The sequence below is a fragment of the Macrobrachium nipponense genome, chromosome 41 (assembly GCF_015104395.2).
Source record: "Macrobrachium nipponense isolate FS-2020 chromosome 41, ASM1510439v2, whole genome shotgun sequence".
Lineage (NCBI taxonomy): Eukaryota > Metazoa > Arthropoda > Malacostraca > Decapoda > Palaemonidae > Macrobrachium > Macrobrachium nipponense.
The window spans coordinates 34214309-34230190 of record NC_061102.1 but is presented as its reverse complement, the minus strand read 5'-3'; the positions used below and the strand labels follow the sequence as shown (position 1 = coordinate 34230190).

At 33.6% G+C, this 15882-nt stretch overlaps 1 protein-coding gene across 3 annotated transcripts in view; it reads right to left on the bottom strand.

The window, feature by feature from the left end:
* Positions 1 to 228: 228 nt before the first annotated feature.
* LOC135212664 (endophilin-B1-like) overlaps positions 229 to 15882 on the bottom strand; it is a 349729-nt gene continuing 334075 nt past the window's right edge. For all 3 annotated transcript variants that reach the window (XM_064246310.1, XM_064246312.1, XM_064246313.1), the window contains one exon: positions 229 to 13988. In XM_064246310.1, coding sequence (XP_064102380.1) covers positions 13878 to 13988 — 111 coding nt within the window. In that variant the 3' untranslated portion in view covers positions 229 to 13877. The remainder of the gene's footprint in view (positions 13989 to 15882) is intronic.

The window sequence follows — 15882 nt, the reverse complement described above, 5'->3', positions numbered from 1 at the left end:
ATGGAGACAATTTTTTCATGTTCCATATATTTCAATGTGAGTTGGCTCCTCCTTTTGATTGGTACTTGGCATGGTTGCTCAAGCTCAATGAGCCATTAAATGTAGAATAGTGTGTCAGAGAGCAGCCAATGAGAATACTTGCCTGATACTACTAAATTTCATTTACAACTAGAAGTAACTCGAGAAGTATAATGATAAAAACTCTTAAAGGATAAATTAAACTTTAACCAAATCTGCACTTTATTAAGAGGAAAGACAGCTTCTAAAAGTATGCAAGCTTTGAAAAGTTTGAAGACTTCTTGGCAAATGTTGTAAATTGATGAGAGAACATCTACAGCTTGAAGAAGAGTGAATGGATCTGGGAAGAGTTAAAGTAATTTTCATTTTATGCTACAAGGAATGGTGTAGGTTTTCTTATAAAAATAACTCGATTTTGTGTAGCCACAAGAAAAGAAAAATTCTACAGTACTTCACTCTTTCTAGTTCACTCCTGCACAACATATTTGCTCACTATAAGTACATAACAAAAAATTTTTAATTGTAATTTCTACATGAATGCACCATATTCCAACAAATTTAATGGTAAAATTTCTAGAATCTTTAGGTTGAAGCAAAACTGCTTCAACTGATAATTTGAATACTTACTAACTTAAACCTAATATATGATTAACAAAATACTATCTAAATTCAAAAACATCATATTACATCTAATCCTTAGTAAACAGCTACTCAGATACACAACAAAAGAACAATTCTTTTCCTTGACAGGTACCTCTCTGGGTAGGACCTCTGGTGGCATTAGTGGTAGTTAAAGAGTGGTGTTGAGATGTAGACATTGTGTAAATTGTTATGCTGTAGAAAATAATTTTTTTTATGTTACCAAACCCAATAATTTAAATCTGCCTGCACAACTATTGTGGTTAGAAGGCCTCATGTTTAGAGTATGGAAATTTAAACTTTTTCAAGTAAGTGGCCTTTGCTAGGAACTGGCTATGCTTTTGTCTGTCAGCTTGTGCACATATCAAAACCAAAAATTTTAAGATGTGCAACACACTCTTGGAAAGGTTTTCTTAGCTATGTACACTGTAGATTATTTTGTCAGCCTTAGAGCTAGCCTTGGAACTAAGTTTTATACATTGGTCTTGGTAGCTCTCTTTGGTTTTAGCAGATGAGAGCTCTTATCCTGTGAGCTTTGTTTGTGGACATGCCAAAAATTGCATCACTGCAGTCTCTACACCACGAGTGGAAACTTTCTGGTATTCACTGATGTTGAAGTTTTTCCTAGCTGCTCAAGAGCACAGATAATATGATAAGATTCAATTATCTCCTTGATTCTAGGGAGGTGTGCTGGGCATGCCTTGGGTTAGTATATGTGAGTATCCAGCAGGGATCACTGAAATCTTATCAAATCTTCGGTTATGAAACTCGAGAACTGAAGAACAGTATCAAGTTAAAAATCTTTACATAAAATTCCCAACATCATCATCTCTTGCAATCAAGATCCAAAGAAGGATCAAAGCACTTGGCAGCTAACATGCCAGTGTCATGCTAAGACGTCAAATTCACAAGTGATTCAATCTTTTTCATAAAAACTACCAGGAGGATCTGCGTTAAGACGAGCTGAACGTTTGCATTTTAGTAATACTCTTGTTCTTTTGGTGGCCAAAAGTAAAATATACTTTGCAATAAAACATGCACCAGAAAATTGTTGTCAATTTCAAACAAAATTCATACTTGGTGCCTAAAAGTAGGAAAATTGGTAATACTTTATAGCAACAGTAATTAATAAAACATCATCCTGAGACGTCCCACTACCAGATTTTAAGGTTAGGCATTTTTTTGTAATGGAATTCAATAGACAATTGTAAATCTCATAATACAGCTGAAATATTCCTTCAGATTAGGCAACGGCTGCTAGAACCAAAGTGCCAAAAGATTAGTCATGCATGCCAAAAGACAAAGGCACTTCTCTAAGAGAGCATGTAAAAATGACTGGAGCCTAAAACTTTCAGCAGTTATGAAAAGCAGAGTGCATTACCCACAGATTATGGCCTAACGTGAAAACTATAGTAACATTCACTTGGAGAGATGGGAAGTGAAAAAGGCAACTTACAACAACATTGTCACCTCATGTATGAAACAAGTTAAGTGTCCTGTTGTGGCCAGGAAAATAAACAGCCAAAGAATGGCCAGTGTAGAGCACCAATATTCTCAAAGGAAGATCCATGGGAACCATGACGATGAACCCTATACCACTGGCCACAAATAAAAAGTGGATGCGACAGGTGTTACTGTACACAGGCTAGTGAAGAGTAACTGTCAATAATCCCAGGACAGTAGTGATATTGAGCAGTAAACCAATATACATGAGGCAAGTGAAGCCTTGATGCTGGGGTCACACCATATTTACCATAATGTACAGCACACCATCTTTCTGTACATATAGTACCACATCACTTACTACAGGTAAAGAAGGAAAACGTGGAATTATGTCATCAACTATGAGCCCTGGAACACTACATACTGCTTTTTGCCAAAGATACAAGTGTGTATTGCTGGTTTACAGCATGTGTAACCTACTGCAGGGCAGTGCATTGGGTTCAGCAATGAATGGCAGTGCTGGGTACACTGCATGCCACTTACTAAGTACGCTACAATAAGCGTCAATGCTCAATGCTGTGCCTCATCTATTACAGGAGAAATACACGAGCGTGACAACTCGTACTGTCAAAGCAAGACTGATTGGTATAGTAGTGTGCATATTAACAAGAGAAAGGGTATTGTATATGCATACTGCCTGTTCACACTAGCGGGCATGCAAGTCAGGCACTTCCAGCCGTTTATATTTTCTCTTGCTTCTGAGGCAGTGTTACCAGACAATCGCATCGTTCTAGGTCCATACTCGGTCGGTCATTATAGTAGAACAGGTTATGGGAACAGTGCGTGTGTCCATTGGTCAGTGCCCGCCAGTGTGGACAGGGCCTTACAACTTACAAGAGAGACGGGTATCTGCAACCTGTGAAAAAGGGATTACCACATCACACCACATCACTTACAGGCTTGAAAAGTATGAACCAGTGTGTCTAGAAGCATGGTGTGCAATGCTACTTCACATACAGACAATACAAGTAGTACATAATGAGGTGGTGGACACTATGCAAATAAGAGAGGGAAAGTGTGATTGAAAATTTCCTTTCTGCCTGATGACAATGAAAAGCCCCTCACCACAGAACATGATGCCAATGAGCAAATAGAAGAACACTGATAACCCCTCCTCACAGGCTATGATCCCCACACTCGCAGATGAAATAAAAGTCAAGCTTGGATGAAGCAGCAAGAGAACGTTCTTTCAATCAAGCAGCCATGTATAGATAGAAAGCACAGAAATAGGAAAGCTTTCAAATGGCCCTAAACTAGATAAGTGGGAGTTGGTGTCTATAGAGATGTTGACATAGAGCACCTTAGTGTGATGCAATCACCACCACTCCCTGGGCCTCTTGTCTGTTTTTGCTCTGAAGGAAATTAATGGGGCTGAATTTGAAACTTCCAGAAAATCATTAATAGAGGAAAATTAGCATTGAGATCCATATATTTTAAGAAAAATACAAATTTATACAATAGCATGTAAAAAAAAAATTATAAAAAAATTTAAATGACAATTAAGCAGCATATTATAGCATATCCCTGAATATTTTTCTTAAATTATATGGGTCTAAATGCTAACTTCCCTATACTGATAACGATTTCATGGTTGATTCAGATCAGAGCCTATTAATTTCTTAGAGCGAAAACAGCCAGGTGGCCTAGCATGTGACCTGCGATGTCAAGGCTACCATCTTCTATTAGCAGGGGTGTCGGCACTTGATGCCACAACCCAAAATGGTATGAAATCAAGACAAAAGAAGAAACTCCAACACTCCATCAGAGGTGGAGGAATTACATTACCTGTTAAATCTTCCAAGAGGTAACAAGCTCTGCTCCATTAGTTTTAGAGAAGCAGCAAAGGTAAGCTTTTCCAAACCCCTCCAATTCACTCTTTAGTTGCCTCAACAACATTAGCCCTGCAATGGAAGACCTTGACAAGGCCTACTTCCGAGAATATATTAGAAAACCAAGGTGGCGCAAACATATCACATAAACTTTTCTAATATTTTAATTCTTATATAGCAAGTGATTAATCTCAGTATTATTCAACAGGATTTTAGGAATAAGACAATAACACTTTTACTATTATTGATGCAGCATATCAAGATCACATGAAGATATTAAGGTATGTACAGTTGTGCTCAAATCTCATGCAACATGATTCTTTTTGTATCGTCCAGATTCTTGGACTCAACGTGATGTTGTCAAATAGTGTTAAAACTTTTTGTTTTCATTTCTAATGTCGTACATGTCGAAAAGTGCGAATTCACAGCTAGCACTATTTTCTTTATGGTTATATAGATATGATCCCTTTTATGCATTGGTATAATTCATAATCTGTGTGATTTGAACTGGATTTTTTAAAAAATTGCTTATAGTTCAAAGTACAGCATGATAAGGTTGGCAGTGCCATCAATGACAGCGCATTCAACATGCTCCTCGGGCTGGTCAACATAACTATCTGCAGCATTATAACAGTAGACCTTTAAGCTTAACAGTCATCATAACATTCTCAAAATAGGCATATGAATTACAACAAGTTTGCTTTGAATGTTGAAGTTTTAGGCTGTGTTCAAGCTGCCTGGGTGTTGCAAAATGATTTATAAGCCTAAAAAATAATCTAAGCCTTCTTAGAAGTAATCTGTTATAATTAATTATTTTTAGAGATTACCTATTCTTTAAGGAATAAAAGATGATGATGATTTTGATTACATATATGGAAAAGATGGCTATTAATCGAATGATCATATGAATTAATATCAAGGTGTATGGAACACTCGTTTTTCAACGGGTTTAAAAAATTATTTTCTTAAAATTTGTCCTGCTCGTTTTTGGTGTATAATTTATTCTTTCATTAGGTAAATTGAAGTGGAAGACTGTGTCAATAATCTCATTTGCTTTCTGGCTAGAAATTGTTAATATAGAGATGTTAATGTTAAGTGTAAAGTAAAGAAATCCAACACACCTAGGCCTAGGAACAAAATCTTGGCTTTGACAAAAAAATAATTGCATAGGCAAATATTTTCTAGTGTGCCATCATTTTTTAATTATTTAAGAAATATAAAAATAATTTTGTCTGAAAATCCAAATATTCCTCTAACAAATATAAAATATTTGTTTTCAAAATAATTTAATTGTCGCTACTCATTGTAGACCTATGTTACACCAGGTGGTTGTTGTTGTTGCACCGACACACTAATGAATGCGTCACACACACTCCCCTCACATGTTGCTATCAGTGGGCGCATTCTACTTTTGAATGTACATATTTAATTTTTTTCAGCATTGAGGTATCAAAACATTCAAATAGGACTATTTCAAATTTTATGCTTGCTTTGGAAACATTATTGTTATAAATTTTTTTTTTCTTTTTTTTTTATTTAGCAATTGAACTAAGGTTTGATGACAACTTCGTTTTGGTCAAATGCATCAGCGATGACTGAACGAGTTTCGAAAATGTTTCATTAGGGTTTTTCTAAAATTTGGCTATGTGACATTTTCTTACAGTTTTGAAATATATGACAGATTTTGCTCTTATGAAACATTATGGCCTTATTGTATGCAATAATAGTGTTTTTGCATTAACATAAGAGATAAATATGGAGCATGCTAGGTTGCCAGTTGGTGAGTTTTGAACGAAATCCTATGCAGTCATGTAGCATGAGTTCTGAGCATCACTGTACATCAATTATTACTATTGGTGCAGCATATCAAGATCACACGAAGATATTACGGTAATGTGTATATAATACAATCGGAATGTTAACAATGATAATAGTATAGTATTTATGCTAGAAGAAAAGGCCAATGCCAAACTGATAATACAGGTAATATGTCCAAAAATAAAAACACTTGAAATTATTAAATCTATTCATAACCCCATTTTCAAATCTAAAGATACTGGTGGAAGGGCATAACCTGACATTCAAAACATTGAAATTGCGCACGAACATGAGGGAAATTTATCGAATGTCACAAATGCTTAAACTTTCTGAAACAGTAATAAAGGGCATTAACTACTATATGTAGCCTCAAACTTTATACCCAATACCAAAATGGATATAAATTTTCTGTAACAAATTGGGCATAAAATTGTGTTATGCACCAAAAAGTATGTAAATTTTATACCCTACACCAAAAGGGATATGATTTTATACCTCAAACCAGAAGGGGTATTATTAAAATTAAATATAAATGAAACTATCTACCAAATCATACAACACCTACTTGGAGTCTGTGATGAAGGTTCAAAGAACACGGTGTAATTTGGTGAATTAGTTCCATTTTTATTTAAATACCCCTTTTGGCGCAGAACATAGAACTTACATATCTCTTTAGGTGCACAACAGAACATTTATACTGTCCCTTTTGGTGCAGGACATAAAATTTATATATCTCTTTTGGTGCAGGACATAAAATCTATGTATCTCTTTTGGTGAAGAACATAATTTTTTTTTTTTTTTTGGTGCAGAACATAAAATTCATATCCCTTTAGGTGCGTTACATAAAATTTATATCCCTTCTGGTGTGTTACATGAAATTTATATTCCTTTTGGTGCATTACAGAAATTTTATATCCTTTTGTTGCATTACATAAAATAAATATCCCTTTTGGTGCATTACAGAAAATTTAAATCCTTGTTGGTGTGGAACATAATTAATATCCCTTTTGGTGTGGAACATATCTATATACCTTTTGGTGCCAGACAAAGTTTAAAGCTATGGTTAATGCACTTTTACAGTTTTAAAAAGTTTAAGTACGTATTTAACGTGAAGCTCGATCTTTCATTCAAATATGTGATTTCAATGTTTGAGATATTAATAGTGTTGCCATGTTATTAGTGTTCGTCTTAACAAAAACTTAACACTAGTAAAATGGGACTCAGAGCCAGCAAAGGAAAATACATACATGTACTAATATGTAATGAACATGAAAGAATTATGTACCAACCATTAACACCTATAAAAATTGGAAGAGAAATAGATGATACAAGAAAGAATTACTGAGAAATAAGAGCAAAAAAAATAAATTCAGGGAGGAAAAACAATAAGGTGTTGCTTGCTTGACTGGGAATGACAGGAGATGAATAGCTGTTCTTTTGGTGCGCCAAAGTAGCTGTTTACTCCAGGATTAGGCAGACATAAATTGATATGGTTGACTTTGACACATACCATACAAACTATAATAAACCTAACCACAAGGGAAATGACAAAATATGACTAAGTAGTAGTGCAAACAAGAAGTACTGTAGTACTTTATGCATACAGTTCTAAAATTTACAAGCCAAATTTGTAAATTTAGGACAGAGGATATTTAATTGAAGATAATATAACCATAGGAATAACAAGAAGGTATTTAATGTTAATGTAACCAAAAGAGAACACCATACTGTAGTATTTAGAAAAATAAAATCCAATATATATTAAGAATCAAATGTCACATCTCACAACCACACATGAACAATACAATGAATGGACCTTTTAAGTATTAAATATGTATTTCAGGTTCCTTTGAGTTTTTGTTTAATCTTTTTCTGCATTCCCAACTACAACATTATACCTATATATGGGTGATACGTGTCCACCATGATTTAAAAGTAGCATCATAAATAGTAATGTACACATGTTATACATTGTATTTGTTGTGCACTACTCCTGATTTTACTTTGCTTCTACTTGTTTTATTATTGTTGAAAGTTAGCAAGCAGTTATGGCTGAACGTAGCAGGGGAGGATTAACCTTCAGAAAACACTAAAACTACTAGCTAGTCCTAAGTGACGGTCTGCCTGGATTCATGATAACGTACATTCTTTTCACAGCTTTGCATTTTCATGTGTGTTACTAGTGCTATCGTGCACCTCATACTTAAGGTTCTGTGCAGCATCCCTTCAGCCCCTAGCTGCAACCCCTTCATTCCTTTTACTCTGACTCTATTCATTTTCTCTTCCTTCCACTTTATTTTCCAGTCTTGTCTCCTAACAATTGTTTCACCTTATTTTCCATTGTCTTGTCTCCTAACAATTGTTTCATAGTGTAACTGTGAGGTTTTCCTCCTATTACATCTTTAAACCATCCTTTACTCTCAATATCCCTTTCCACTCTTAAATGTTCTCATATGTCCTAGCACCTGGCCTATGGCCTACATTTTTCATACTCCAATTCCAATCCATTCCTTTATTTATTTCTTAGTCTTCCTCCCTGCTATAGATGCTTACATTACCTGAAAGTACTGTATTTGAGTCTAACCATTGTGTCATTCAAGTGAAAAGTTAAGTCTTCGATATTTACAGCTAAATACTGTAGACTTGCAAAGTAACCAAAGTACACCTACGTAAAAAGACACTACATATTCCTGTTAAATTCCAAGTTATCAAGAATGCTTGCTAAATTAATGATATAATAGATCTATATCTAAATAGTTCAGTTACACCACCAATTTGAACTTCCCAGATTTTTCATCAATAATTAAATGGAATATATTTAGAAGTTTTGGAGACAATTGCATAAACCCACAAAAGACTTGCATATGCCAGAAATGCAAAGACAACCAAAAGGTTTAGTAAGCCATAAATACATATAATACACATTACTCTATATAAAAAATATACATATCCATTATAATATATAAAAAATCTAAAGTCCCAAACTTACAAGCTTATAAAGTGGGAAAGAACACACCCTGCAGCTGAAAAAATGTAAACATGGTAAAGCTGATATGTCACCACTGCCTAAAATACAGTACAGTACTTTAATTTATATTATTGTGCAGGAAGTGGTAGAAAAAGCAGCTCCACAATATAAATCAATGTTTAAAGAAATGAACAGGCAGAAAAATTAAACAGAAAAGATGGAAAAACACTGAATCTCAAGCTTCTCCTTCCATTCCTCGAGCTCTTACACCCCTGGCACTCCAGAGACTCTGATAACAGCCAATCCTCCTCTGCCAAACACATCCTAATGATGAGGATGAATATCCTGATGCTTCACCCCCACTCATATAATAGTTTAATGATGGTAATGCTGTATAGTTAATAAACATTTTGTCTGTTGTGTGTGTGTCTTCATGTGGCACCAAGAATTTTGAGTGACAATTGTATATTAACTTTATATTTCCAAATTACATTCTATTCCTCACTAAACACCTCGACCTATCCTTACTTAATAACGCAAAGCTCTGAATTCAACAACAATATGAGTAATTTACTGCTATCTGGAAGGTACTGAAATATTTTGTTATACTGCAAGACAGGTAATACCAAACCCGGAAAATCAAGTTCTTAAATTATTAAAATGATGATGGACATTTAGTAAATATAACAGGAGCACTCGATAACTTATAATAAGTTCCCTTAAAATTATATACAGTATTGTACTTCATGCTTGTAGTCCTACCACAACAAAGTTTCTGATGCATAACATGTTACCTTTAACAGTGTACAATAATATGTAGTGACCTTTACTGAAGGTATAGTAACATCATTAAAGGAACATGAATATTGGTTACAGTATCCTTAATGATTATTGGTCAATAGGGCTGAAGTGCCTTTGTGTGATGAGGGGAAGAGCTGAAAGAATAGCTGACTAGAGTGACTACCTGTACACACTAGATTTAATCAGAGAGAGGGAAACTTTGGCATTGTTCAGTAACATTTCTTACATGAATAATTACTACTGGTAATATATATAAAGGGCATCACCAAAAGTCATGGTTGTCTTTACGACTGACAATTATGCATAAATTTTTCTCAAGTTTTTAAAAGCTCCATTTGATGCCACTTAATTTTACATTACGAAAATTAACTAACTAATTCAGCATCAAATACCACAGTTACATGATTGCATTAATCTTATAAACAACTGTATATAAAACATAATGAACCTAAATTAAAATATGAAAGCTAATGCACTAAGATTTCTACATTCCACAAATACAAAAAAGTATAATAACCATCAAAACGGTTTAATTCATGCATTCACACAACAATTTTTATTAAAACAAATAAAAGCGCAGACTACTCTTCAAAATCTACAAAACTTGTACAGACGTTAAAGAACTACCATGTTACAGTACTTTACAAATAAATATAATACGGAAGTTGAAATCTGTAATGACTGAATTACAGTATATACAAAATCCCCGGTGGTATAATCTCTAGTTCTCCAAATTTCATTATAAATTTAAACTAAATAGTTAAAATAATAACCTCAACATTTCTTATATAATGTAACAGTAACTTTCTCCAATAAAGATTACTGTACCTTAAACTAGTAGGTTGAGGCACTGCAGGTATTATATCATAAAGATGATAATTATCCACATAAATGAAAAATTTGAAGTACATTGCTATGAATATCATATATTTACAACAAAAGCATATTTTATAAATGACAAATGCTATAAAAAACAGAGGGGGTCCATCTTCTGTTTTTTTTTAATATATAACACCATTCATTAAACTTAATATTTTTATTTTATTTATAAGACACATCTAATTTTATTAATCATTTCTTTCATTATTCATTAATTCATTTACCATAATTCAATTTATTTAACCTTCATTACAGCACTGAATGGCCTTCTTGGCCCCAGCACCTGGGCTTTAGCCCTAAATATCATACACCCATCCATCCATCTTCTGGTTTAAATACTTTATACATTTATTCCTAACATACTGGCGTACTATTCTTTATCTGTTACAAATACTCATTGTCCAAAATTAAATTTTGTTGAATTCCACACTGAATGTTTATAAGTTGTAGTCAGGTGTATATCTTAAAAGTAAGTGAAAATCCAGCTCTTAGGTCACCCTTAAATAATGTTGCCCAAAATATATTTAGTACCCAAATGCTAAAACTAAGCTTCTCATACGAAAATACTACCTAAAGCCCTTCGACATTTCCAGACTATCATTGGCTTAACTACTTGGCATAGCATTGCAAATGATCTCAAATCAGTGTTTAATTATTAAAGAATCAGATAGAGCCAATCAATTAAATTCTCAACATGCCAAGGAAGTTGCAGAGAGTTGTATGCTTGCTTTCCTTTCAACTGATAAACAAAATAAACACCCACAATTATAAAAATTAGTTTTAAATAGAGGTAATTACAGTTATGTTTCAGTCCTGCAAAAATATATTTTTCATTATAGTTTTAAGCTAATAATCCATACTCTATTCACTTAAAAGTAAAAAATAATTATTGCCATTCTGAAGACCAATGAATTTTGAAAAGAGACTGTATAAATCAACTCTCAAGGAGATACAGCCTGCAATGTGCTTTTAGAGACATTACACAATACTACAGATTCAAGGTATAATTTGCTTTTGGGCCCAGTTACATTGCTCACTGCCTTTTTCTATGTTGTTCCCTTACTTTCTTCCCTGTTAGCTCTCCACCTACATTGTCACCTCTGTCCATTGTAAAATTTTTTTTTATATTCATTGAAGAAAAAATTCTTCTAGCAAGCCCTGTCAAGAGTCTGGAAACTGACATTTCATTTCTACATCCATGAATCAGATTAATTATTCCCTTTCCATAATTCTGAAAGGTCTTAAATTCATGTAAATGCCTAATCTTTGCCATAAAGCAAAATATTTAATTTTGTAAGTCCTATACAAGAATGTATATGTATTTATATGTCTTTTTATTGTTTAAATTATTTATTTAAAAAAATTATCTACTGCCGTAACACCATGTTCATATAAAACAATCAAGTCATTTATGCTTTACAAATAGGAATTTCTGAATTTTTAAAATTATAAGTTGTTTAAGTAATTTTGTGAATGTGGTCTCCCCTATCAAGACTACAGTATTTACTTTAATCTAGTTAGTATCTTTTCTTGTCTGTCAGCTAGAAAATATTAACCTGCCCATCTAAAGTGTTTACATGATCTGAAAAGAACAGTAATTCAAAGTGAGAAGTTACTGCATTTCAAAAATTTATTAAGAATTCAGATGAAACAGACCAATTCCTCCCCCCAAGGTAATCTTCAATTCACATACAGTTTTTGATGCAGCTGAAGAGAGATCAAAGACAAGTGTAGCCAACTAATCTTGTCATTCTGCTCAGAGTCAGTATAACTTAAATTTATATTTTAATCATGTTAGGAAATGCATGAAGGGCAAATAGTCCATTGTCAATTATTTTTTCATGTACTGTATGTATATACTACTTAGAATTTACAATTTATAACAAATGACAGGAATATGAATAAAGAATGGATAGTCTATGTGAAATAATAATGAAAGTAAATATACAACACATCTTCAAATTATTACCAATTCATTTGATCACAGAATCATTTTTATGGTACTAATCTCCTCATTTCCTAGCTTCACAATTTGTGGTTTTCTGACAGACATCATGCATTCCAGAACCATAATGGTCACATTATGAAGTTCAACTTAATTTTTTATTTTATTTTTACATAACACCGAAGCCAGTGATCTCAACTTATGGTTATTACGTATTTCAGTCCAAAATGCAATCATTAACTCTTTATACAGGTCTGAGTTTATTATTACTGATATCATCACTACCATTCTCATTGGTATTAGTATTACAGTACACAGTTTAACCAGACTACATACTAACTTAACTGTGTTCGCTCTCACACAGCTAATAAATGATTCATCTCAAATAGTTATACTTTCATGCTAGTTATAGAAGGAAATATTTCCAAAACATTTTACAAGACCCTAAACTACATTTGTTTTAACTATTCATTTTAAAATGGACTGCCTATTTGTGGAAGTTTTCTGCTGTAAACAATTTGTCTACAAAATTATGTATAATACAGAGGATCAAGATAACCTTTAAAAAGTTGAGGAACTTCCAAATATTCACAACGGGTATTATCTATGTATATATGGCATATGAAATATTTACGACATTTTTCCTCCACATTTTAGGCATGTTGACATGATGCATAGATCACACCAAAATAACAAATAAACAGCATTCTCAAACATGTCAAATTAGTAACTTGCCTTCAATACTGGTGTCACATTAAAATACAAAATAATTAATAGAAACTTTAAGGTCAGTAACAAAGTCTCAGACATTTTCATATGTCGACAGTGCAAAAAGAAGAATCAATTATTCAAACCTAGGATATGTATACGTATATATTTTTTTCCGAGCTATAAAACCTCAAAATCCCTTAATCACTTTATACTAGAGTCAAAAGAATTTATAAATGGTCAGAATTATCAAAGGAGGAGGAAAGTATGTAGTATGCATTTTTCTTGCATCTACTTATAAATGCAATCACCATGTTAACTATACGTAGTATACCTCTCATAACTATTTTTTTAAGTAACTAATTCATTACTGTATAGGAGTTTAAGTGTAGGTACTATATTCAGTAAAAATGGGCATATTAACTTTATAAAATAAGAAAAAAAAAGCACCACTGGTCTTTAGAATAAACCCAGTACTATAGTACATTAAAGCTATTTTCTGTACTTTAAACACAGAGACAAGACATGTTCATGACAGTGGAAAGTGATAACATTCATTCTTATTATATATGAATAAATGGCAACAGTTATAAAATCTGTCTGTTAACAAGAAGTACAATATAACAATAGCAAAATTCAATGGGTCAGAAGTCAAACTTGAATAATCACATGTGGAATGATGAATTATTTCAGTGCAGGTGATGTATTCCATCTGCAATCATGCTCATTCATGACACTGTGATTACAAAAGGTCGACTGTAGTTAAATCTCAGTCATCCATTGCTTCAAGATAAGCACTTGGAACACGACCACTCTGTGTTCCACGCTTGGCAATAACGAAGTCTGCCATACCTCCCTCATGCTCTTGGTACATAACGACCTGTTGAGAAAAACCAATTTCACTGCCCCATCTGTACTCAAAAGGAAAGAATGTATGAAACCTGGGCCATGTGGCCTAGCTCTGTGCCTAGGGAGGTTATCCAGTTAGTCAAATGTAGCATTTCAAGTAAAGTTTTATAGTCTCAATGAGCAAGGCTAGATGACTGCTGAGACCTGACAGATCACTGTAGTACAAGTACATTTATTACATGTTCCTCCTTTTCCTTCAGGAAAGTTTTTGTCAGTGAACATTATGTGGAAAACAAAACTGGAACTATAAGTTTGTAAATAAAACAGCATACATGAATGAAAACTTTCACATTTACTATAATTGCCATAATCAGTATACAGTCCCATCAAAACCTATGGTTATTCAAAGCTATTTTCAATAAAATGGAATTAATTTTAGTTACTGCAATATTTATCTTCATTTATCTCAAACTTCCAGTTCTGTGATGTCAAATAACTTGTAGTGCCAACAAGAAAGATACCACTGTATTAGGTTATGACTTACCAACTTATATACATTCTATTTTAAAATAAGAAAACAGAATAGTATTCTTTTTAAGGCCAAAGATTACTAAATATAAATTTTGTTAAAAAAATATCATTTTGTATTCTTGGCTAGCCTATCCTATGAAATTTCCACACATACATTCAGCAATTTAAGGTAAATGAAATACACTGTATGTATTGTTTGTACTGTTCAATTTCACTGCTTAACACGTTGACAACTCTGCAAATTGCCTCAGTGGGTAACCCGTATAAAATCAGTAACCAGCAATCTATTGAAGTAGGAATTTTTTTAGTATTTCCACGAGCTAAGCTGACTGCTCAGACAGTGTAAAAACTGTGACTCTATCTGGTGCATTTCAACTGACACAATGAAAGTTTTACTACAGGCATTGTGCACCTAATACTAGTCATACCCCTACATACGAAAGTCCCTACGTACAAAAAATCCAGGTTACGAAGGCAAAGAAAGATTTTTTCGCTTCTGTGTACAAAAATAAGTCAGGTTGCAAAAGGGTGTACTGCAAAAAAGGTGTACTCCAAAGTCTGAGATTCACCCGGGCTGCCAAGAACAATTTTAAAACTCGCGCGCTGCCAACTCAGTAGACTCGCCACCACCCTCCCGCTCTCCCATTCGTTCCTGATGCTAGTTACTGCCGTAAGATCCTGCTCTCCTACTGGTCAGCATCTATCCCATCATGCATCTACGTAAGGGAGTTCCTCGACCATTTCGTTTTGGCAGCATTATCATACACACATGGAATTAATTTGTTCATGTAGATTTCATTTGTTAACATAAATTCGTGTTAGTGATTTCACTTTCGTTGTACTGTAAGTTACTTTATCGAGTTGTGTGAGAACTTAATTACTTACGTTATTAGCCATGGGTCCCAAGAATGTTGCTGAAGTTCACAGAAAAAAAGAGGGTGCTTTCTATGGAAACAAAGATGGAGATAATCATTAAGTATTTGTTAATGTGTTTCGTAAAGTTTAGTGTTAATGTTTTCTGCCATTTTATAATGTGTTTCATAGAGTTAAGTGTTCATGTTTTCTTCCGTTTGTCCTCCTCTGTCGCCACTTTCGGACATCGCCTCACTTGAAAGGTAAGGTTCCACATTTTACTACATACGTTCGTACAGTATTTCTTGTACCCTGTACACTAATACACTTCATTTACAGGTACAGTAACGGTTAGGTTGGGTATTGAACGGTCCAAATTGTTGTATTTCATTGTTTATTGTTCAATTTAGCTTTATTATAAAATTTACTGTGGTGTTATTGTAGGGCTTGGAACAAATTAGGCAATTTACATGTAAAACGTAGTTCGAGATACAAAAAAATCAGGTTACGAAGGCCGCTTTGGAACGGATTAATTTCATAAC